This window comes from Pelodiscus sinensis, chromosome 23 (genome assembly GCF_052426305.1).
Source record: "Pelodiscus sinensis isolate ZL-2025 chromosome 23, ASM5242630v1, whole genome shotgun sequence".
In the NCBI taxonomy this organism is placed as follows: Eukaryota; Metazoa; Chordata; order Testudines; family Trionychidae; genus Pelodiscus; species Pelodiscus sinensis.
In genome coordinates this window covers 17,840,750-17,863,349 of record NC_143074.1, presented here as the reverse complement: position 1 = coordinate 17,863,349, position 22,600 = coordinate 17,840,750, and the positions used below count along the sequence as shown (strand labels likewise).

General features: G+C 47.9%; 1 protein-coding gene across 3 annotated transcripts in view; it reads left to right on the top strand.

Annotated features, from left to right (window-relative positions):
- Positions 1-22,600, top strand: part of VAV2 (vav guanine nucleotide exchange factor 2) — a 412,625-nt gene that overhangs the window by 374,207 nt on the left and 15,818 nt on the right. For all 3 annotated transcript variants that reach the window (XM_089772904.1, XM_075905174.2, XM_075905173.2), the window contains 10 exons: positions 2,925-3,011; positions 5,300-5,385; positions 6,096-6,228; positions 8,602-8,711; positions 10,481-10,582; positions 14,502-14,590; positions 16,759-16,775; positions 17,677-17,698; positions 19,865-19,992; positions 20,876-20,950. In XM_089772904.1, coding sequence (XP_089629030.1) covers positions 2,925-3,011; positions 5,300-5,385; positions 6,096-6,228; positions 8,602-8,711; positions 10,481-10,582; positions 14,502-14,590; positions 16,759-16,775; positions 17,677-17,698; positions 19,865-19,992; positions 20,876-20,950 — 849 coding nt within the window. The remainder of the gene's footprint in view (positions 1-2,924; positions 3,012-5,299; positions 5,386-6,095; positions 6,229-8,601; positions 8,712-10,480; positions 10,583-14,501; positions 14,591-16,758; positions 16,776-17,676; positions 17,699-19,864; positions 19,993-20,875; positions 20,951-22,600) is intronic.

The following is a 22,600-nucleotide window of genomic DNA, read 5'->3' as shown; positions in this document are numbered from 1 at the left end:
CCCTTGCTTGGGCTGTGCTAGTGGTTCATCGTTTTCTTTATGAAGCTGCCAGTAACCGTCACCCAGGATTTTTTTCCCCGTTTTCACACCGTCACGAGAGCGTAGACCTGAATGAGTGTCAGACTTGCCAGGCTTATAGGGAGCAGCAACGTTTTCCTTCAGTTGGTATGTAAATCTCGGTTCAGTTTTCAAAGGGTTTGTTTCACCTAGCTTCCGGCCTTGTTCTTTAGTTGGAGGAGTCTGGTGGGGGGACACCCAGGTGTCTAGATAACCAAGCCTAGAGCTTCAGTGTCCCAGCAGCTTCACTCTCACCTCTCATTTTCCCACGCACCATCACTTGCACGAGGTAGCAGGAGGATTTGCACGAGGCAAGGGCATGTGTGCAAGATTTGCACAGTAGATGTTTGGCACGTGGACAATCCCACCTCCTGGACACTCGGTCTTGCACACAGATCACTGTGTGCAATGCAGAGGCTGCTGTAATGCTTGTGACGTGGTAAAGGTGGCACATCCTAACCATCTTGACAGGCACCTCCTGTCCGGCTGACTGTTCACTGTAGGCCTCCCGGCAGTGCTTCTCCCATGGGGGCACGATGGCATGTTCCAGAGAAGGAAGCAGACGAGAATCTGGGGGTAGAAGCTTCCCATGACTGTGACATGCAGGGGAATCCTACTTCACCTGATCACTTTTCCTTCTTTGTGTCATTCTAGCTGTTCCTGACACTGGCTCTTTGAAGGGTTATTATGTGTTGTTATATAAGTATTGTCACTTAGGCTAGTGATTATCATCTCTGATTAATCCTTGCTGTAGAAGTTTGCACAGGGGATGTCTTGAAAAATTCAGGGTTGTTCAGATTTAATCCAAGCTGACAAGAACTATAGTTGAGGGAAAAGAGACAGAGGAGCCTAGGGGTGTGTCTAGACTACAGGGTTTTGTCAACAAAAGTGGACTTTTGTCGACAAAACTATATCTGCGTCTACACTACCGCTGAGTTCTGTTGACATAACGTCGACAGAACTCGGCAGTTTTGTCGACAGCGGTAAACCTTGTTCTATGAGGAATAACACCTTTTGTCAACAGAGTTCGCATCTACACTGACCTTGGCGTTTACATTCTCGTGTCGACAAAGTGGCTTGCTTTGTCGACAGAACTGGATGTAGTCTAGACGCTCTCTGTCAACAGAAGCTTTGTCGACAGTATCTGTCGACAAAAGCCTGTAGTCTAGACGTAGCCTAGATGATAGGCTACATATATATATATATATATATATATATAGGGCTTGACAAACCCTGGCAAAAGCTACTCGCCAGCCCGGCACTGCGCATTGCGCATGTGCGAAGTGCTGGTGAACGGGGCACATGGAGCTACCAGCTGAAATCTACTCACCATGGGCGAGTAGATTCAGCGGTTTGTCGAGGTGTGTGTGTGTGTGTGTGTGTGTGTATGTGTGTGTGTGTATATATATATATATATATATATATATATATATATATATATATATATATATATATATATATATATATATGCGACAGAATGCAATAACCAGGGGTTCAAATTAGCAGGCTAGTGAAGACAGCTAATTCGAAGTGAGAGGGAAGCTCCGGTCGATGCCGGCAGTCCTGCTTCCATGAGGAGTAAGGGAAGTTGAAGGGAGAGTGTTCTTCCTTCGACTTCCTGCAAAGTAGACAGCACTGAAAGCTGAGTTAAGCGATGTCGACTTCAGCCACGCAATTAACAGAGCTGACATTGCGTATCTTAATTCGACTTTTTCCTTTTGTGTAGACATACTCCAGGAGACATCAAAGATGCACTTGGTTAGTCTGTTTCCAGTTCCACTAAAGTTTCCCCTGGGATTGGAAGAATTCTTTTACAGAGGCCTCAACCCTTTGCAGTTGGGATCTTAGAGGTTTTGTGTTGAGGGGTCCCAGAGCAAGATGCTTTCAGCCATATTACTGAAATAGACCCTGATCCAGCAAAGCACTTAAGCCCATGCTTAAAGGTAAGCATGGGCGTAAGTTACACTGAAGTACATGGGAATGCTGAACGGTTTTAAAGAGCTTGGTGGATTAGAACCAGAATGCCAAAAAGGAGCATGTAGAGACCTGGTCTTTGTAAGTAAATTGCTGTCTGCTTAGTTAATGTACAGCTGGAGGATGGGAAGAGCTATGGTGATTAAGGTGCATGTGGTGCTCGGATGATGATAAGGAAATGCCAGGTGAAGAAGGTGTTGAAAGAAAAGGCAGCAGTGAGGTGCAAGGTATTGGGTGAGAATGGAGGAGAAATCAGATAAAGGGCTTTCTGATGCTTTTCAGCTGATTATGCTGGATGGAATTGGAATGTCAACTAAGGTAGCAACCAGATTAAAAGTCAGGGCTGTGCTTCCGTCTAAGTCAGCCATACGTTCCAATGCTAATTTCATGCATTGCCCTCTCCCGCGGCAGAGTCGCCATTCATGTGTGTTGTTTAACTCCCGCACACACAGACAAATCCTAGAGGGGCGCCTGGGGAAAGGATGGAGAATGCTTGGGCCAAGACTCTTAAGGAGTCTCAGAAGAGTTGAACGATACAGCAGGCAGAGCACTGAGCTCGCTTGCTGTGTGAGCAGTGTACTGATGCAGAGATTATAGACAGTGATACCCGACATGCTTGGACAGTTTGCTCACTGGATTTTAATGGACTGATTCTTATTTTAAATCCAGCGGAAATACTTTGGACTAGTTCCATCTTCCCACATTTTTTATTTTCTCCGACACAGCCAAAGTGCTACATGTTTGTTTTAATTCCCGCAGAGCAATTGATATCATCACTTTCTGAAGTGATTCCTGGAGTCGGGTGGTGCTTTTTCTTTTCTTTACTTTTTTTAAGGATTCTTGATTAGAAAGGAAACAGGAATGCTGACCCAGCGTTTGCTTTTTTTCTTAAGGACTTGGCCATGTACATAAATGAAGTCAAGAGAGACAAAGAAACCTTAAAGAAAATACGTGAATTTCAGAAGTCTATAGAAAACTTGGTGAGTTTGAAAGTCTTCTCTCTTACCCCGCAATATGCCCAAACTTTTATTTTGTCTTTATTAATGTACTGGGACTCTCCACACACATATTAACAAATTTTACTCATCACCTGTGCTTGTTTTCTTTAGTAGACCCATTTGTATTGATCAGCCTCTTTTCATTATCTGTGTACTAATTTTGTTCAAATTCCAAAAAGGTAACCCTGACATTATAAAACCCACTTGATTCTCATGTGAGGCTGTCATTCCTCCCCTTGAAAGGATTTCCCATCCTTCATTTCTCCATGCTGCTAATGTTGGTGGACTGTCCTGTCCTAAAAACAGATTTTTACACTACTGGCTGCTGTTTAAAATATTTTGATTTTGCTGTTTAGCGAGTAGAAAGAGGAGATGAATAAACATTTTTATGAGCAAGATGGTAGTCTGGAGTACAAGTGAGAGAACAGCACAGGTAATGTATTTTCAAGAACATAACTCCAAAAACACGGGCCAGGCATTCATCTTTCAAACCACATGGGGGAACGAGCAGCTGAAGTCAATGAGAGCTGTGTACACTCAGCACAGCCCACCTCACTGTGTTATCCTGAGTCTGCCTGAGTACGCCGTCGAATTTAATGGATGATTTTGTAACAGACTGAGACAGAATCCCTAGTTTTCAAGAGAAACCTGAGAAAACTCCTAAGTGGGGTGGAGGCCTTTCCGGCTCAGAGGTTTTGATGGAATGGTCTTGATATAAGCCATGATTTGTATGAGAAATGAGTAAGATGTGTTGCTCTTTAAACATGAGAATGTGAATGGGTGCCTTAAGCATCTGCTTTTCCCTGCTGAGGTCTGAGAGTTGGTGGTGACGTGCAGAAGATGAAATGTTAGCAAAGCAATCGTTTCTTTCTTCCAATCAATCGCTCCCCCCCACACACACAGTCTGCTCTGTGTTTAATTTCATTGCTTTGTTGTGGAAGTTACAGATTTACTCTTGTTATGTGTATTCAACCCATGTTGCACACTGATGAAATAACCCAAGTCTCTATGCCCAGCTGTATAAAATATGTACTGTGCTGATCAATGACAAAGCTTCAAGACCTTTTTTATAATAAAAACCGAGCACGCTGTAGGTGGAGAGTTTCATATCACTTGATGAACGTGCTGTATTGAGTAGCATTTGCAAAGGCTTGGGGGCTGAGGCTACTTCTACACTACAGGGTTTTTGTGCGAAACTGACCGTTTTTGTGCAAAAACCCGCAGTGTCCACACCTCAAGCGTGTTTTTGCGCAAGTAAATTTACAGTGAATCAACAGAACAGAGGGCTTTTTGTGGTATAGATATTCCTCTTTCTACAAGGAATACCTCCTTCATGCGCAAGAGCTCTTGTGCAAAATTGTGTGTGTAGACAGGAAACAGGAGTTTTTTTGCACAAAAACAGCCTATCGAAAGAAGCACAGGTGCCCTGGTGGCCATTCTGTGAATGGCCATCGGAGCTTTCTTGTGAGAGAGCATCCATGCAGTCGGGACACTCTCTTGCGCAAAAGCCCATCGCTTTTCCGATGGGCTTTTGTAGCCTGGATGCGCTCTTGTGCAAGAAGTTTTTGTGGAAGATCTCTTGTGCAAGAAGCCTGCAGTCTTGACGTAGCCTGATCCTGGTCTCTGACTCCGCCCCACACCTGTGGTTTTGGTTCCAGATGGGAGCCAACATTGGAAGAGCTGTATTGTCTGGTTCCAGGGTAGTTTCAATGGCAAATCTCATGAGAGCCACTGATATCATGAGATTTCTGCCCCCCAGAATGGAAATCTTGTAAAAATTACTTGACCACTCAACCTTTGTACCCAGATCCTTGCCTTGAGTTGTCATCAAACCCAAACATGAGCCTCTCATTAATCAGGGTCCTAACGTCACTTCTAGGGTTTTCTTCTGTAGTAACTATCCCTATGGGAATTCCATCTGATTTTGGGGGATCCTGTTTATATGCCATTCAAGATAGACCCCATAGTACCATCTCACACGAGAGCACCTTCTCAGTTTAGTGTCTTTGGAATGTTCTCCCTCTGTGTATTCGAGGCCATCACATTACTGCTGAGGCGATTCAATTTTTGCTTACGTGTTTTGGTGAGCAGGGGTGCTGTCCTTTCTCCAGGGCCCCTTTTGGAATCTGAGCAGGACTATGGGGGCGCTGAATGACGAGCGGGTTTATTGACTTTTGGAAGCTGTTTCGTTTGTTTCTGCCATATTCAGAGAGCTTTGAGGTTCAGAACTAAAAACCTTTCCTTGCTAACGTGCCTTTTTCTATCTTCAGCAAGGGAAACTGGAAGAATTCGGGAGGCCAAAGATAGACGGTGAACTGAAAGTCCGTTCAATAGTGAACCACACGAAGCAGGACAGGTGAGCGAATGAAGAAACAAAGACATAGACAGCGAAAAAGAAAACATTCTCCCAGAAACCCAAGTTACGGGAAACACCATGCAAAATGCTACATGCAGCACAGGGCCCCTTATTGCCGTGCGCCCAGCATAGAGTGACCGATTGTCCCGATTTTATGGGGAACAGCTCGATTTTGGGACTTTGTCTTATATAAGTGCCTTATACCCTGTCCTGATTTTTCACACTTGCTGTCTCATCAACCTAACCTGGGGGCTCTAGGGCTGTGTCTAGATTACATCCCTCTTTCGACAGAGGGATATAAATTAAGCACTTCTAAATTGCAAATGGAGCCAGGATTTGAATTTCCCACGCTTCATTTGCATAGTCTCATAATAGCGCTTTTTCAAAAAAAGACCAAGCTCTACAGGATCTTTCGAAAAAGCCTTCCCTTTTCCCTTTTCAAAAGAACTGTCTAATCTGTGGTTTTACTTTAGAAATAGCACTCCCTTCTATTTAGTTGAGTGACACTAGCAGAACATTTGATCTCATTTATCCCCACATTTCATCCTCATTAATTTGGTCATTCCTGAGATTTGCATTGATGCCGAGTGCCTTCAGTGTTAAATCATTATACAGCGAGCGACGTTTAATTGTCTTGACTGGGCAATATTCTCTGCTGAGCTTTCTGTGAAAGGTGTGGATAATTAGATGTTGGATTTGGTTTCTGGCAGGTATTTATTTTTGTTCGATAAAGTGGTCATCGTCTGCAAAAGGAAAGGATACAATTATGAATTGAAAGAAATTATCGAGCTACTTTTCCATAAAATGACTGATGATCCCATGAACAATAAGGACATTAAGAAGGTAGGTGGACAGAGCACGCAAGTGACTTGGGAACTTTTCATAACCCTGCAGGTCAATGACCTTGGCTCCCCTCTCCCATCAGACTCTAAAACAGAAATAGCTCTTGTAAAATCTGGACAATCAACCCTTGGATTTCAGGGCAGCCTTGCAAAGAACTGAGAAATGGGAGGCTGGGTCCCTGACCTGGAGTCTACAAAGAAGCCCTTAAGAAATCAGAATGACTTGACCAAAATGGAGGAAGCTGGTCTCTTTGAGAGAAGCAAAGTTCAGAGAGAGTAATGCAGAGACAAATTGGAGTGGCCCATAGAAGTGAGGATAGGGAACAATGGACAGGATATGCACTTACACCAGGGGTGGGCAAGATACCTCTCATGGGCCAGATCCGGCCTGCCAAGCCACTGGATCCAGCCCACAGACCCCCGTGCCGGGACCTTTAGGCACATAGCAGCTGCTGGTTTTAAGTACAGGGCTGCTCTGTGTGCTCCTCTGCTCTGGAGAGATCTCCCCACTCCCAGCCCAGTCTACCGCTCCTATTGGTTGGAAACAACCAGACAATAGGAGCTGAGAGATTGGCCTGGGCCATGGGGGCCTCTCTCCCCTTCTGGAGCTGAGACCCACGTGGAGGGAGCAGGCTGCATTTTCATGTGGTCTGGGGCTGCAGCAGGCAGGAAGCTCAGCCTGCCTTAGGGGTTCTGCAGGGCTGCTGGCAGGGAAACACTTAGGTAAGTGCCTCCCAGCCCAAGTCTGCTTCCTGCACCCCAGCTCCCTCCCCCAGGTCACCATCCACTCCTCTGTTCCCCCCTGCCCCAGGTCACCACTCCCTCTCAGACCCTGTATCCCCTCCTACATCCCTCCCGCAGGACAGAATCCTCTTCTGCACACACATCCCTTCCTGGACCCTACACCCCAATCCCTTGACCCAGGGCACAACCTCCTCCTTCACCCAAACTCCCTCTCAGACCTCACACTATGAACTGCACCCCAGTCCATTACCCCATGCACCCTTCTGTACCCAACCTCCATCCTAGACCCTGCACCCCTCCACAGAAAAGTGCGGCCCTTGACCACTTACCAAAATCTTGGAGTGGCCCCGCCACCAAAAATTATTGACCACCCCTGACTTACACGCATGCTTATTCCAATTCATGCATCTGGCTGACTAGGCTTTCGTTGGGTGTGTCTCCTTCCGGGCTCCAAGCTTCATGCTCCAAGTACCTCTGCATTTCACAGACTACTAAACCACTGCTCTAGATTGCAGGTAGTGACACGCATGGCAGCTCTCAAGCGCCAGCTCCTGTCTTGTCACTGGGAGAGGGAGCATGGGCTGGGTGGCCAAGTTTGTCACTGCGCCTAGTTCAGAAGAGCTAATGGGAATGGCACCTCCAGTCAGACCTGCACTGGAAAGGGCATCTCTACTGGTTACTCCTTCCCCGTTCTGCATGGGAGTTTCCATCCTGGAGCTCAAACGCCCCAGGAGACAGTGCTAGTTCTTTAAAAATGGCCAACCCAGAAGTCCTGGTGGATGTCTTTGTCTGATGAGATCAGGCCTCAGAGCTGTAGAACCTGTGTTTATTTTTTCAGGGTTTGCATGGGCAGGGCAGACTTTTTGCATTGGGTGCACTTCTAAACCAAGTTTCTCTATCAGAGATACACGTACCCTGGCTGGGTTTGGGCTTAGGTGATAGCAATCAAGATCTGCATCCTAGTAGACGCCATGGCTTAGCAGGCGTTGGCCACCTTGTTAGTGTGGTACAAGATAGCCACAAGGAGCATTTTGAAAACAGTTGGTGGCTTTGCTGCTGTGATGTTGGAGAGATTGCTAGCCTCATGTTTTAATGAAATGTGTTTCCACTTTGCTCTCTTATGCTTTCTAGTCTCATGGAAAAATGGTAAGCAACCACAGATCCATTTTATTTTCCTTAATATTGTATTGTAGTGAACTGGCTAGTGAGAATATATCACACAGGGCACATTGGGCATGTGTCATAGGTTCTGCATTGCTGATGGGGAATTGAGAGTCTTTTTTTAGCTTTAATGGCCAGGACCCGAGCTTTGGGAGCTTCAGGATCAGGGTTCTTTCCCATCTGCTCCCGTGAATTCTGATTAATGATGTGCACCAGCGTCAACCATTAAGTCATTTGATGCAATGTACGAGAGAGATACAAAGCTAGTCTTTGCACCACCCCCTACTCGTATCACCAGAAAAGTCCTTTGCCACAACAGAGGCAACTAAAGGGAACCCCATAAAACCGATTACAGATGAACCTCAGTTAACCTCCTCTCGCCCATGACGCTGTTTCTTACGCATTCAACACAAAGAGGTAAGGAAGAAGGAGCCAATTGCTGATCATTTCTCTTGGTTTCCTGTTGCAGTGGTCATATGGGTTCTACCTGATTCATCTTCAAGGAAAGCAAGGCTTCCAGTTTTTCTGCAAGACGGAAGACATGAAGAGGAAGTGGATGGAGCAGTTTGAAATGGCAATGTGAGCAAAAATGGGCTGTGGGTGCACACCATTGCTGCTAATGAAAAATGGCCTAGTCGAATCAGTTGCTAGTTCTCATGAGTCCAGGAGTCTGATCTGCAACCCTCTTTGACTTTCATAGGACTTCCAGGGGTTGGGGCTGATGTGATAGCATCTAAGACCGTGTCTAGACTATGGAGAATATCAGCACTGTTGTGGTTGATCTTCTGGAATTTGATTTAGTGGGTCTAGTAAAGACCTGCTAAATCGAATACTGAGGATGCCCCCATCGATGCCGGAACTCCTACTCCTCACAAGGAGTAAAGGAAGTCGATGGGGTCATTTCTCCCATTGACCTCTCACTGTGAAGATGGCACCAAAGCTCGGCTTAAGGTATGTCGACTCCAGCTATGGTGTTTATGTAGCTGGAATTACGTACCTTAAGCTGACCACCAGCTGTAGTGTAGACCCGGTCTAACTAAACCAGTCGTGCAAAAGTGTGTGTGTAGGGGGGGGAAGATGTCTGTATGAATTGCTACCTTGGGAGGATACCTATGGTATGCAACACTGAGTGTATATTTGAGTAACTGATCAGAGTTAAGGGCTAAAATCTGCAGAGAGAACCAGCACAAGGCCCTTGAATCCTATTTAAGCCCTATTTAGAGGACATAAGTTGTGTGTAGGTTTCATACTTGCCTTCTGCATAATAGTGAATTCTAGTGCCTGATTGACTGAAGGGGGGGAAGACAGAATCATGTGTGAATATATCAATGAAAGCTTCACACACCACACACAACCCCCTCCCACCACTCCAAGGGTATGTCTACACTACCCCCCTAGTTCGAACTAGGGGGGTAATGTAGTCATACGGAGTTGCAAATGAAGCCCGGGATTTGAATTTCCCGGGCTTCATTTGCATGATCCCGGCCGGCACCATTTTTAAATGCCGGCTTGTTCAGACTGCGTGCCGCGCGGCTACACGTGGCACGAACTAGCTAGTTCGGATTAGGCTTCCTAATCCGAACTAGCTGTACGCCTCGTGGAATGAGGTGTACAGCTAGTTCGGATTAGGAAGCCTAATCCGAACTAGCTAGTTCGTGCCGCGTGTAGCCGCGCAGCACGCAGTCCGAACTAGCCGGCATTTAAAAATGGTGCCGGCCGGGATCATGCAAATGAAGCCCGGAAAATTCAAATCCCGGGCTTCATTTGCAACTCCGTATGACTACATTAACCACCGTAGTGCGAACTAGGGTGGCTAGTGTAGATATACCCCAAATGACTCCAACTCTCTCACTCTTGTGCAAGATCTTATACAGGTTGAATCTCTCCAGTCCGGCACTCTCTGTTCCGGCAACATCTGTGGCCCGGCATGATTTTAATTAGCCGGATGTCCATTTATCATGGGTGTGGCCAAGTTTCCTGTGGTCCCATAAAGTCTGTTTACATCCATCAGGCCTGGTTCTCACCGTTCTGTGCTGTTATTTAGCTCTAATTTACCCCTATATGTCTTCTAAGAGCCCAATAAACAGTGGAAATGTGGATCATGCTTCTAGAAAATACTGGCCTCCCATGGTTCGGCAAATTCTCTGGTTCAACACCGGTCAGGTCCTGAAGGTGCTGGACTAGAGAGGTTCAACCTGTAGGTTGCTCTGTGATTGCAAAACTTTGACTGAAATCCAGACAGAAGCTGCAACCAAAAACGACAGAATTCAGAAAGTCTGATAGGAGCAGGTTGATACAACTTTGGTGGATTTGTCTTTATGGATCTTTTTCCCCCTCTTTCTCATTAGGTCCAACATTAAGCCAGAAAAAGCCAACGCGAATCACCACAACTTCCAGATGTACACGTTTGAAAAGACAACCAACTGCAAAGCATGCAAGATGTTTTTAAGGTGAGCAATGATTTTCTGGTTCTCCCAGATCAAAGGTTTTTTTTAAAAAAAAAGTCCATTTGAAAAAAAGTGTAATGGCTCATTCATCATTTCCCCGTTCCTTCACCCTGTTGAGAGAAGACATGTGAGGTAGGAAGAACTGTGAGATTCTCTGGTTTACTTACTACTTGTCCGCCGTGGCATTTCAGGCCAGGGCAATTTTTTTTAAAATTATTCTTCATGCATGAGATAATAGGACTCTGGCTTTGATAACTGTACTGAATGGTGGTGCGAAATTCCACACAATGGATTCCTTTGCCTTGACCCTGGAGAACAATTACTGGGTGAGCACAGGCTGTGGTTTTACCAGTATTTCATGCACATGCCTGCTTAGCGTTAACATGGTGACCGAGCTGTATTTGCCACTTCCCTCTCTACCCCAAGATGGAGCCATCTTTGTCCTGCACTTAATCTGACCCACAAAAGGGGAGATGTTCAAAGGCATGGTGGGCCCTGAGATGCTTAACACCTGTTCTAGGTCAATGGGAATCCCAGCCTAAGTGTCTTTCACAAGACTGGTCCCCAACTGGGATATTAGCTCTACGGTTCATGATTGCACCATTCAGCCACACCCTGTGTGGAGCAGTTGGGCCCATAGGTGTCACCCAGACTTGTGGTTGTACTTGAACAATAGATTTTTACTCATTGATCCACAAGCCAGGCTGTATTTCCATATGGGGAGAAGCCCATTTACCTGACATCCTACTACTGTAGCGTTGCAGGCATGTTACTCCAATACTGGAGCAACCAGGAATTCTCTGGACCATTCCCCTCCCCCAAACTAGACTCTGCATGGCCTTCCCATGCTCTGAGGGAATCCATATTAAACACAGTGAGTCCACTGTCTAACAGAGACATTTCACGGGGACACAATCACGGGAGACTGTCACGAGCGAGCTCTTTGTGACTTTATTTCGCAGCCCTCCGGCTAGATGTTTTCAACATCGAAAATGGGTTTGTCTTTTTTAGTCCCTCTTTTTGTTCTTTTCCTTTCCCCTGTTCTCGATTTCCACCTGACTCCCAGACTTCCAGCTCACCTAGGCTGTAGCATATAAATGGCCCTAATCATCAGGTTAACCTAGTAGCTAGAGGAACTGTAAGTCCATGCCCCGGCCCGAGTGCTATGGGAAAGTGGGGATAAATATCTGGTCACTAGCACACTTAACCTGACATTGCCCGGGTCCTTCAGAGCAGGGCCTTGGGGATGGAGGTTGGGGGGAGGAGTGTAGGAGGCTGAGGGTGATGGAGGTGCAAGAGTAAGGGATGGGGGTAAGGAGGGGCTCAGGGTGGGGGGTTCCCTCTGCCTGTTGGAGGCCTGTTCTCTCCCCCGAGGCTTTCCCAGCCCATGAGGGCCTGTTCTCCCCCTCCCCAAGGCCCCCTGCCAATCAAGGGCTCCCCTGCCTCCCTGCAACCACAAGGGGAATGTTCTCTCTCCCCAGCTCCTTCTCCTCCCAAGCCTCCCCAGCTGCCAGGGGCATGTTCTCCCCTCCCAAGCCATCGGGACCATTTTTCTCCCTCCCCACCAGGCCTCCCCAGGAGCCTTTCCTTACTCCCCTCAGTGCTGTGGCCAAGGGCTGGGAGGGGGCAAGGGTTTGGGATGGTGGTGGGGAGCTACTCAGTGCGCTGGCAGGCAAGTTGGTGGAGCCCCAACCCTGCTGGACTCTCCCTTGGAGGTACGGCTGTGACCCCAGTGGACATTCTGCAGGATTGCTCTCCCCTGCGGGCTCGCTGCCCCCAGGGGCCACTCTCAGACTGCGTCGTTCTGAACAGCATCCCCTCCCTTTGCATATTATGGGAAATGGACATTTTCCTGGGGCGTCTGGTTGGCCTGGTACAAGCAAACGCTGACCGTGCTTTAAGTTAGGAGAAGAGGAAGCTGCCTGCCAAATTTGGTGGCCCGGCCTCTTACCCTTTAGGAGGAGTTCTTGAACAGACGGACTCACAGACAGACACACAGCTAGACAGAAGCAATCTAAAACAGACAGATCAACCGATTTGACAGGAGACGGAATCCTTTCTGCATCGCTGCAGAATTTCAGCAAAGAGCAAGAATAGCTGGCCTGAGGTGGTAGATAAATCTTGCATTCAAGGATCATACGCTGAAGCTATAACCTGCCCACAGGGCAGCTGCTTATTGCCTGGCCTTCCGAATGGCAAATGAAATGATCATTAGCTCAACAAATGTTGCATTAAGAAACTCCTTGTGCATATAGAATTATGTGTATTATGCTGCTGGTCTTTATATGCTAGTCTGAGAATCATTCCATGGGCAGTCCTACAGGATTGGTGGGAACATCAATAACATTTAATAGTTCGACCAATCAGGATTGCACTGGTTTCAAATAAAAACTGTATCCATGTGGCTTTTTGCCGGACAGTCGTGCAAGCTTGTGATCTGGTCGCTAATGACGGGCTACGCTTTAGTAATACAAGTCTTTGCACTTACTCGGCATATTTCATAGGGGGAATTTGAAAGCATAATTTTAGATGCACTGAAAATTTTTTACTTGATGAATTTGACCTTCCCTGCTTGAATATGACTGAGCTTTTAGCCCAAAGTTATGGTATCAGCCCCGGAAGTTTCGGCAGATACAGCAAGCTCAACTGGGAGATAGAGGTCTGTGTTGACTCTCAGCTTCCATCAGGTGGTGTTTGACTTTCTAGAAGGGTGTAGCTTTCATAAGCGGATGGCTTGCAGGGATGGTAAAGGGATGTGGAGTCTATAGGGGTATGTCTACACTAGTTCGAACTAGGGTGGTAGTGTAGACATACCTTAGATGGCTAAATCACCAGCTTGAAGCCCCAGGTTAGAAGTGACTGCAGGTGACAATTTGAAGAGTCTGAGCAGAGCCGGTCTTAGGGGTAGGCAAGCCGGGCGGTCGCCAGGGGCTGCCATTTTCAAGGGGCTGCCGACAGAAGCCCACTCGGGACACGCAGCAATTAAAAGGGCCGCGACCGCATTTCAGCCCAACCTCTCCCCAGGTTTCTCTGGTTACTCTGCGACTTTTTTTTTTTTTCTCGACACATTTTCCCCGGCGGTATTTTTTTTAAGCTATCACCCAGGGCCGCCAATTGCTTAGGACTGGCCCTGAGTCTGAGGGCTCAACATGAAATGAGCTGGGGGTTTCAGTCACCTTCCTAGGAGACGTGCCCACATTGCAGAAGTCACCACTGTCATTGGCACAGATACACCCACATGGGCCACCCTCAACAGAGAAGTTGAGGACTAGATGAGCGACCATCATCTCCCTAGGTGTGGGTTCTACCAGCTCAGAGTAGAGGCACATTTCCTTCGTGGTGCTCTTAATCCTGCATGTTGGATACATTGGAAGATTGTCCATCTGGCAACTTTCTCACGTCTTAGCCACTAACAAAATAAATAGTAAAGTTTACAGAATAAACCACAGGTTGAACCTCTCTAGCCTGGCACCCTTAGGACCTGACCAGTTCCAAAGCAGAGAATTCAGACCACAGGAGGTCAATATTGTCCAGCAGCATTACCAACACTTCCACTGTTAGAGGACATGTAGGGGTAAATTAGAGCTAAACAGCAACACAGGACACTGCGAGCCAGGCCTGGTGACTGTAAACAAACTTTATGGGACCGTGGGAAACTTGGCCACACATGATAAGTGGACGTCCGGCTAATTAAAATCATGCCAGACCACAGATGTTGCCAGACCAGAGAGTGGGAAACTTGGCCACATACATGCAAAGTGGACATTTGGCTAACGAAAATCATGTCGGACCATGGATGTTTCCAAATCAGTGTTCTGGACTAGAGAGGTTCAGTTTGTATTGTGCAAGAAATAAAACAGGTTATCGAGGAGGGAACTGGAAGGGGGAAAAAATAATAAATTTCCAACTTCTCTTTTCACAGAGGAACTTTCTACCAGGGCTATCTTTGCATGAAATGTGGAGCAGGTGCTCATAAAGAATGCTTGGAAATTATTCCACCCTGCAAGATTAGTAAGTCTTTTGACATTTTAGCTGTTTTTAAAAGCAATCCGCTTTTTGTGAATTATCTGATACATAAAAGTTGTTTTCCTTTTGGCAGTAAATGCCATCTACTCTTTTATATTAATTTCTGAATAGATTAAGAAAAAAATCTTAATATATATATGTAGACTGACTATTTCCAATAGTCCTCTGTAATTATATGTGTGTGTGTGTGTGTGTGTGTGTGTGTGTGTGTGTGTATATATATATATATATATATATATATATATATATATATATATATATATTTCAGGGGACTACTCAAAATACTCAGGGTATGTCTACACTTGCTCCCTATCTTGAGATACATACAATGAGATTTAATAGTTATTTCAAGAGAAGGGTTTTCTCTCGAAATAACGCTGCTACACAGCGTGTTTTATTTCGCAATAACACGATTTCAAAATGGTGTCCAGATGCGATTATGCTAATTAAGTGATTATGCTAATTAAGCACGGGATATTTAAATCCCGCGCTTCATTAGTAATTTTGGTACACCACATTTGCATCCCTATCTTGAGATAGGGAGCAAGTGTAGACATATCCTCAGAATATAGTAAAGGAACATAAAGCACAAAAGCAAGTTGGAAAGATGCTTAATAATCCCTACCAGGGCTCGACAAATAGTGCAATCTACTCGCCTGTGGCGAGTAGATTGCAACCCGGAAGAGCTGGGTTCGGGTGATCTGCGCATGCACAGAATGATCTGCATATGCGCAGATTGCCGGACAGCGCGGCTGGTGAGCAGGGCTCGCTGCGGTTCGGCGAGCCCTGATTCCTACCACGCATCAGGTGGGATCTTGCAACCAACTGAATGATTTGCTGAAACTAGTGTTAGAAGAGACTCACTGTAGTGGGACATGAAGTGCAGGCTCTCTAGATCCAATTCAGGAACAATTGTGCCCCCGGAACATGTAGCCCCGGAACATGTTGACTGGGAAGTTGTAGAGTTTGGCTGGGTGTTGTGGGAGGCAGAGGGCTAACTGAAGGTACCTTACCAAACTCTTTCATACACCTCCCTGGCTGTCATAACAGTCTCTGAGAAGACAATATATTCTTCCTTCCAGGTGAAGAGAAAAGTGTTGCCATTTAGACAGCAACAGGACTGGGGAAGGGGGACAATAATGAAAGAATATTTCATCAGCCCCCCTGAGTGGGCAGAGAGAGGGAGGTGTGAGAGGGAGTGTGTCTGGGAGAGGATATAACCACACAGCGCTCTCTTTCTCTCACCCCCAAGCTCCCACAATACATGCAGCCTGGTAGGGCGCTGCCTAGGAGGTGTTTCTTACTACAGCGTTGTTTGCAGACCTGAGGTGCATTGGCAGTGTTGGGTGTGATTTGAGGCCTGACCCACAGCCAGTGATATGGGTGGAAAGTAGGGATGTAAAACCCCCTTTTAAATGTTAACCAGTTAAACTGTATGTTAACCAGATGGGGGCATGACACAGGTGGGGGCTGCTCCGGCCAGGCTAAGCAGGCACTGGTTTACCGGTTGCCACAGTAACCATTCCTGTAAGGCAATACTTACTGAGTAACCAGTTATCCCTTTACATGGAGCACGTGACCCATGAGGAGAGGCTGAAGGATTAGGGCTTACTGAGTCTGCAGAAGAGAAGAGTGAGGGGGGATTTGACAGCAGACTACAATTTCCTGAAGGGAGGTTCCAAAGAGGATGGAGAGAGGCTGTTCACAGTAGTGACGGATGGCAGAACAAGGAGCAATGGTCTCAAGTTGCAGTGGGGGAGGTCTAGGTGGGATATTAGGAAAAACCATTTCCCTGGGAGGGTGGGGAAGCACTGGGATGGGTTCCCTAGGGAGGGGGTGGAATCTCCATCCCTAAAGGTTTTTAAATCCCGGTTTGACAAAGCCCTGGCTGGGCTGAGTTAGTTGGTCCTATTTTGGGCAGGGGGCTGGACTTGATGACTCCTAAGGTCTCTTCCAGGCCTAGGATTCTCTGATTCTACGATCCTTAGTGGAAAGGCTTCTGTTGACTTCAACGGGCGCTGGAGCAAGTCTTGCTTTTGGTCCCCTCTGTCAAGACGATGAGGTGCTGCTTGAGTGATGCCACAGAGTAGGGGGAAGTGCAAAACGGGCTCGTTTCCCCCAAATTAATCAATTGTTTTAACATTGATTTGCAGGTTCTCCAGCGGACCAGGTACGTTTCTTTCACAACCCTCTCGTTGCCGCCTCACTCCTAGTCACACAGGAGATGAGGGGGCATCTGTGTTCACTAGTCCAGATTGAATTACGGCGGCAAGCTTTCAGCTAGCCCAAGGGGAGGGGCAACGTGGGCCTTGGGGAGGGCCCCCAGCAATCACTGCTGACATTACCTCAGATAATATCCCTGTCGCCTCATCCTTGGGACCTGATCCGCCAGGGAGCTGATCACCTCCAGCTTCCTTTCACTTCAGTAGGATTCGAGGGTTCGAGCCCTGCTCTCAACCAATGGGGACCTGGCACCCTTGGGATGTAGGACACGTAAGGGGGGCCCTGAAGTGAGGGAGGCTGGGGAGCTACTCCAGTGGAACCATGGCTAAAGCACCCACTGAGGGAGCCAGAGGTCAAAGGCTCAAGCCCCACCCCACCCCCAAAAGCAGCTGGCATGTACAGCAATGGCCACATGTGCTGCCCCTCATCCACAGCATGCCCCTCTTTTTAAACTGGGGTTGGCCTGTTCCCCATGTAGCTTGCCAGTAATTCATGGGGGGGGGGGTGCACCATCAGGTGTGTTGACTCACAATGCTGCAACGACTGTGTAGATTGGGAACCCGGAGCAGGAGGGTGAATTTTCACTGTCTCATTTCCCCTGCCATATTGTGAAGGTTCCTCATACAGAGAATGGAAACCTTCCTGTCCCCAAAGGGAAGAATTAAGGGTAGAATTCTGGCATGCCCCCACCTCAGGAAAAAATTGTAACCGCACGGGGAGCTTTGCTGTTATCAGGACAAGAGCTACTAGGGGCAACTAGGGTACACAACGGTATTTTATTTGATCTTTAAATACAATCAGTTGCAATAAGTTTTACTGCACAGAAACTATTTTCTCTTTTTTTACAGGACCCATTAAATATAGGACCTGGTAAGGATGTTGGTGGTGTTTTCTAAATGGGTAAAGTGGGGAAGACGGCATTAGATTCTGGTTCAAAGAGACTGAGGATGGCAAATTTGGAAGAGGCTTTCATATGCAGTAACTCCTCATTTAACACGTGCCCGCTTAACACGTTTTTGTGATAGCACGATTTTTTTTCTAGGGAACATTTTTTGAATTACACGACCGTCCCCGGAATAACACGATTTCCCCAGCTGGCCCGTCACCAGCGGCTGCGCGGGGCTTCCCCTGACTCCTTGCAAAGCAGCGGAGGGTTCACCGCTCGCTGCGCTGTTCCCTGGCGACCCCCCCTCGCCGGACGCAGTGCGGGTCCCAGCAGACTCCCAACCCAATCCCCCTCTTCTCCCTTCCCCTTCTTTTCCCCAGAGCCAAACACCTCCCCTCCCTGCTGTAACCCAGACCCCTTTCTCCCCCAACCTTATGTCCCGGTCCCAACAGACACCACCGCTTGAAACGCAACCCCCACCTTTTCCATTACTTTCAATGGGAAAATTGACCTCACATAACACGTTTTCACTTAACATGATCATTTTCTGAAACACATCTATAGTGTTAAATGAGGAATTACTGTAGTTTTTGCACCTAATGCCTGTCTGCACTTAAATTATACTGGGATAACTGTGTTGTTGGGAAGGTGTGATTTTTTTGCCAACATAGTTATGCCACTAAAAACCCAAGTGTAGACACAGTTATACTAACATGAAGGTGCCTTATGCCAGTATAGACACTCTTACCCCAGTATAACTGCATCCACACTATGGATTTTTGTTCTGCATTAACAATACATAGCGTAGGGCTGGTCTACATGGAAAAGTTCCATTGGCAGAGCTATATCTTTTGCGGTGTGAAAAATCCACACCCCCAGAGAGATGCACTTAAGTCAACCTGCCCCCGTTGCAGGCAACATTAGGTCCATGGGAAGAATGCTTCTGCCAACCTAGCTACCACCTTTCAGGGAATTGGATCAACTACTGCAGTGATTGTAGAACCCCTCCCATTGTTGTAGTAAGTGTTTACACTAAAGCACCACTGTAGCAGTTTAAAGCCTGGTCTATACTTACCTGGAGATTGACGATTCAAAGATCGATCTTGAAATGAAATGAATGGAGATGCCTATCTCCTAGGACTGGAAGGGACCTTGAAAGGTCATTGAATCCAGTCCCCTGCCTTCATAGCTGGACCAAATACCATCCCGGACAGATTTTTTGCCCCAGATCCCTAAATGGCCTCCTCAAGGATTGAGCTCACAACCTTGGGTTTAATCAGGCCAATGCTCAAACCACTGAGCTAGCCCCTCCTCTGCTCTGCTCCTCTCTGGACCCTCTCCTGCTCCATCCGTTCCCCAAACCCACCCTTGCCCCACACCGCCCAACTCTTCCTGCCCCTCTTGCACCCTTTCCCAGAATACCCCCACCCCGAGCTATGTGTCCCAGGGGATTCCCGGGAGACCTGGTGCAGGGCCACCACTCTCACCATGGTGGCAGGAAGTGGAGCACCTCAGCCCGTTCCCCTCCGCTCCCCTGGGCCCGCATCACTCCGGGAAGTGGAGCAGGCCAGGCCATGGCTCTCGGGTTCCTGCTGCCGTGGTGAAGTGGAGCGACCCGGCTGGGCTGGGCGGCAGAACAAGGCATGCAGCTGTGTGCATTGCTCTGCTTCCCGAGTGCTGGGGGAAGCTGACTTCCCCTGCCACCCCGCACCAGGTCCCCCAGATAGTCCCCCCAGCCACCCTGTGCCCTGCATGCTAGCCTCGACATGGGGGGGGGGGAGCGTCCCATCCATAGGATGGTTGGGGTGGCTGCCATGGGGTCCCCCAAAGCGTGAGGCCCAGGGCGGCCACCCCAAACTGTCCTGTGGACTGGACAGCTCTGCCTGCCTGAGGTTCCAAAGTTCCAATACAAGCGGCCCCTTTTGCCGAGAGTTAGGAGCTGGGTTCAGTTTGGCCCCATCTTTTCTGCCACCGCTGTTTCCGCTCGCCAGGCTCTCTCCTGTTAAATATTTGGCTGGAGCAAATCAAGGTACGTCGCCATGAGCATTACAGAGCTACAGCGGCAAACCCTGATTGCTGATCTTCTCTGGTTAGTGGCTCACAGGATGGTCTTGTGGCAGCCACAGCGTTTATTGCCTTCCTCTTTCTAGGTCCGAAAATGGTGGCAGTTCAGAATTACCATGGCATCCCAGCTCACCCAGGGAAGCCGGTGTTAACATTTCAAACTGGGGACGTAATAGAACTGCTAAGAGGGGACCCGGAGTCACAGTGGTGGGAGGTGAGTGACGTTTGTCTTTGGAAATGCTCAGAAGCCCTTATAGAGGGTCTTACTGACTAGTCATTAAGTTCTCTTATTTATCTACTAGAAGCTTTACCCAGCGTTCCTTGGGTCCTTAAATCAATGTTTTTGTTTTTCGTTTTGCTTCATTTAAATCATTGCTCTGGGGTGGCGCTGGGGCTGAGCGGTTCAGTACGTAGCTGCCCCAGGGAGAGACGACTACCCCAGCCCTCTCTCATCACAGCAGCTTGGGGCCAGGGGAGAAGCACCTGTCCATGGTCACTGCAGTTCCTGCGGGCACAGCAAAGGGTGGGGTGCATGTCCCCTGCCTGGGGGACAGACAAACACACAGACACACAAACAAACTCTCAAATATGTCACAGATAGTTGTCTCTTACTGCCCCCTGCTGCCCCAGTGGGGTTATAGCTGCCCCAGTCCCCATCTCTGGCCCCTTACTGGCTTCCTGTGGTCATTATACAGTATAACTGTCCCACCTACCAGAGCCCTCCCTTTCCATTTTATGGAAAACAGTCACGTTCCAGGGGCATCTTATTGTCCTGGCACAACTAAATCCCAACCTTGCTTTAAGTGATGGTAAGAGGAAGCTGCCTCCTCTTCAAGAGGAGTTCTTGAACAAACAGAGACCCGGGCGGGCAGGCAGACAGACAAACAGACTGTCTCAAATATATTGCAGATTTAGATTTATTTTCCTTCCGTAGCACTTTTATTCGCTGGAGTTTGCAAGCCATCATCCAAATAAATTCTCCAGGGCATATTTTCAGCTTGCGTCAGGGAGACATAACATAACACAGTTCTCGAAACTGGAGCAAAGCATCTAATGTCTTTGGCACAGTGCTGAGGTTCTTCTTTATTTATTTACAGGGGAGGTTAATACAGACAAAGAAGTCTGGCTATTTTCCCAGTTCATCGGTGAAGCCCTGTCCTGTGGACGCCAGGGTAAGTGCATAAACACAGACCTGAGCCCCACACCTCCACGCTTAGCCACTCTCAGGCTTGGAGGCTTGGCTTGAAGCCCATTTCTTCAAGGGAGGCAGCTTAAATGCACCAGCATGCGGCTGCTTAGTGGAGTCTCTCCGGATGTAACGAGTCGTGGGAACTGTCTCCCTTGCTGCTGGCATTTTGTTTGAGGGGGGTGAATATTGATGCTGGAAATGGGCAAGTTCATCCCGGCTCAGACGGATGCCTTGCTCCAGAGCGTAACTTCACAGCCTGCTTTGTCTGGGACCCCCCGGCTATACCCAGGAGAGACTGTCGCACCTCCTGAAGTGTGACTTTGGCCTGCAGGCCTGGCGCAGTCACCCAGGCCTGAAGAATGGGTTGGGGAGAGGGAGATTTCGAAGGGAGGTTTGAGGTCAGCCGAGCACACTACATGGAGTCTGCAAATGATTTCCCTTAAAGGAACACAACCATGGTTATTGATCAGGCCAAAAGAATTACTTTTGGTGGGGCTTTGCAGCTTAATGGCAGTCCTGTCTTGAAGACCTATAATCTGTTGTGATAGAAATGTAGCCGTGTTAGTCTGGTGTAGCTGAAACAAAATACAGGACTATGTAGCACTCTGTTGTGTGGCTGTGTTAATGTGTAACCAAATGAGCTCCCTCTATTCATTTACTTTGCCATTTCCTGCCAATTCAGCCCAACTGAGGCAGCTCATGCGAATCCTTGACTAGCGGTACTAGGGTTGCCAGATGGTTGAAACAAAAATACCGAACACCCTCCTCCCCCCCCCAAAAAAAACCACTGGGAAATCTCAGGTGTCTGGTATTCTTTGAATTTTTTACCGGACAGGAGGGCTGTGTCTAGACTGGCCAGTTTTTCCGGAAAAACTTGCCAGCTGTCTACAACGGCCGCTTGAATTTCTGCAAAAGCACTGACTTCCTTTTTGCGGAAATACTATGCTGCTCCCATTCAGGCAAAAGTCCCTTTTGTGCAAAAGGGCCAGTGTAGACAGCTGAGATTTGTTTTCCGCAAAAAAGCCCCGATTGCGAAAATGGCGATCGGGGCTTTTTTGCGGAAAAGCGCGTCTAGATTGGCCACGGACGCTTTTCCGCAAAAAGTGCTTTTGCCGAGTCCCCCCCACTGCCCTTCTGCCGGCGGGCTCTTAATACATTTAAAAAGCAGAGGCGCAATGTCTGAGATTGGGCACGAGCTGGGAATCAGCTGATTCCCAGTTCGCACCCGGTCCCTCTGCCCCCCTGCCTCTCCTGCCCCCCATGGAGAGTGTGCTGGGGGAACCGGCTTTTAAGCCATCTTCCCCCCCAGCACTGGCTTCTTGCTCTCCCGCTTGCTGCCTCTGATAGAGGGAGGCAGGTGGGGGGGGGGAGGGGAAGTGACTAGCCATGGGACTAGTTAACTATCAGATAAGCTTTTGTTTATCAGATCGTCAACTAGTCGATGAATCGCTTACATCCCTACTTTTCACTGCTGCCTGTAGCCCACAAATGGATCAGTCCAATGAACTTGGCACAGCAGTGTGTGTGTGTGTGTGTGTGTGTGTGTGTGTGTGTGTACACACGTGCACGCCCCAGTGAGAGAAGCAATTGCTTAGAACCCTCTTCCTCTGACTCCGAGGCCAATAACTCATAA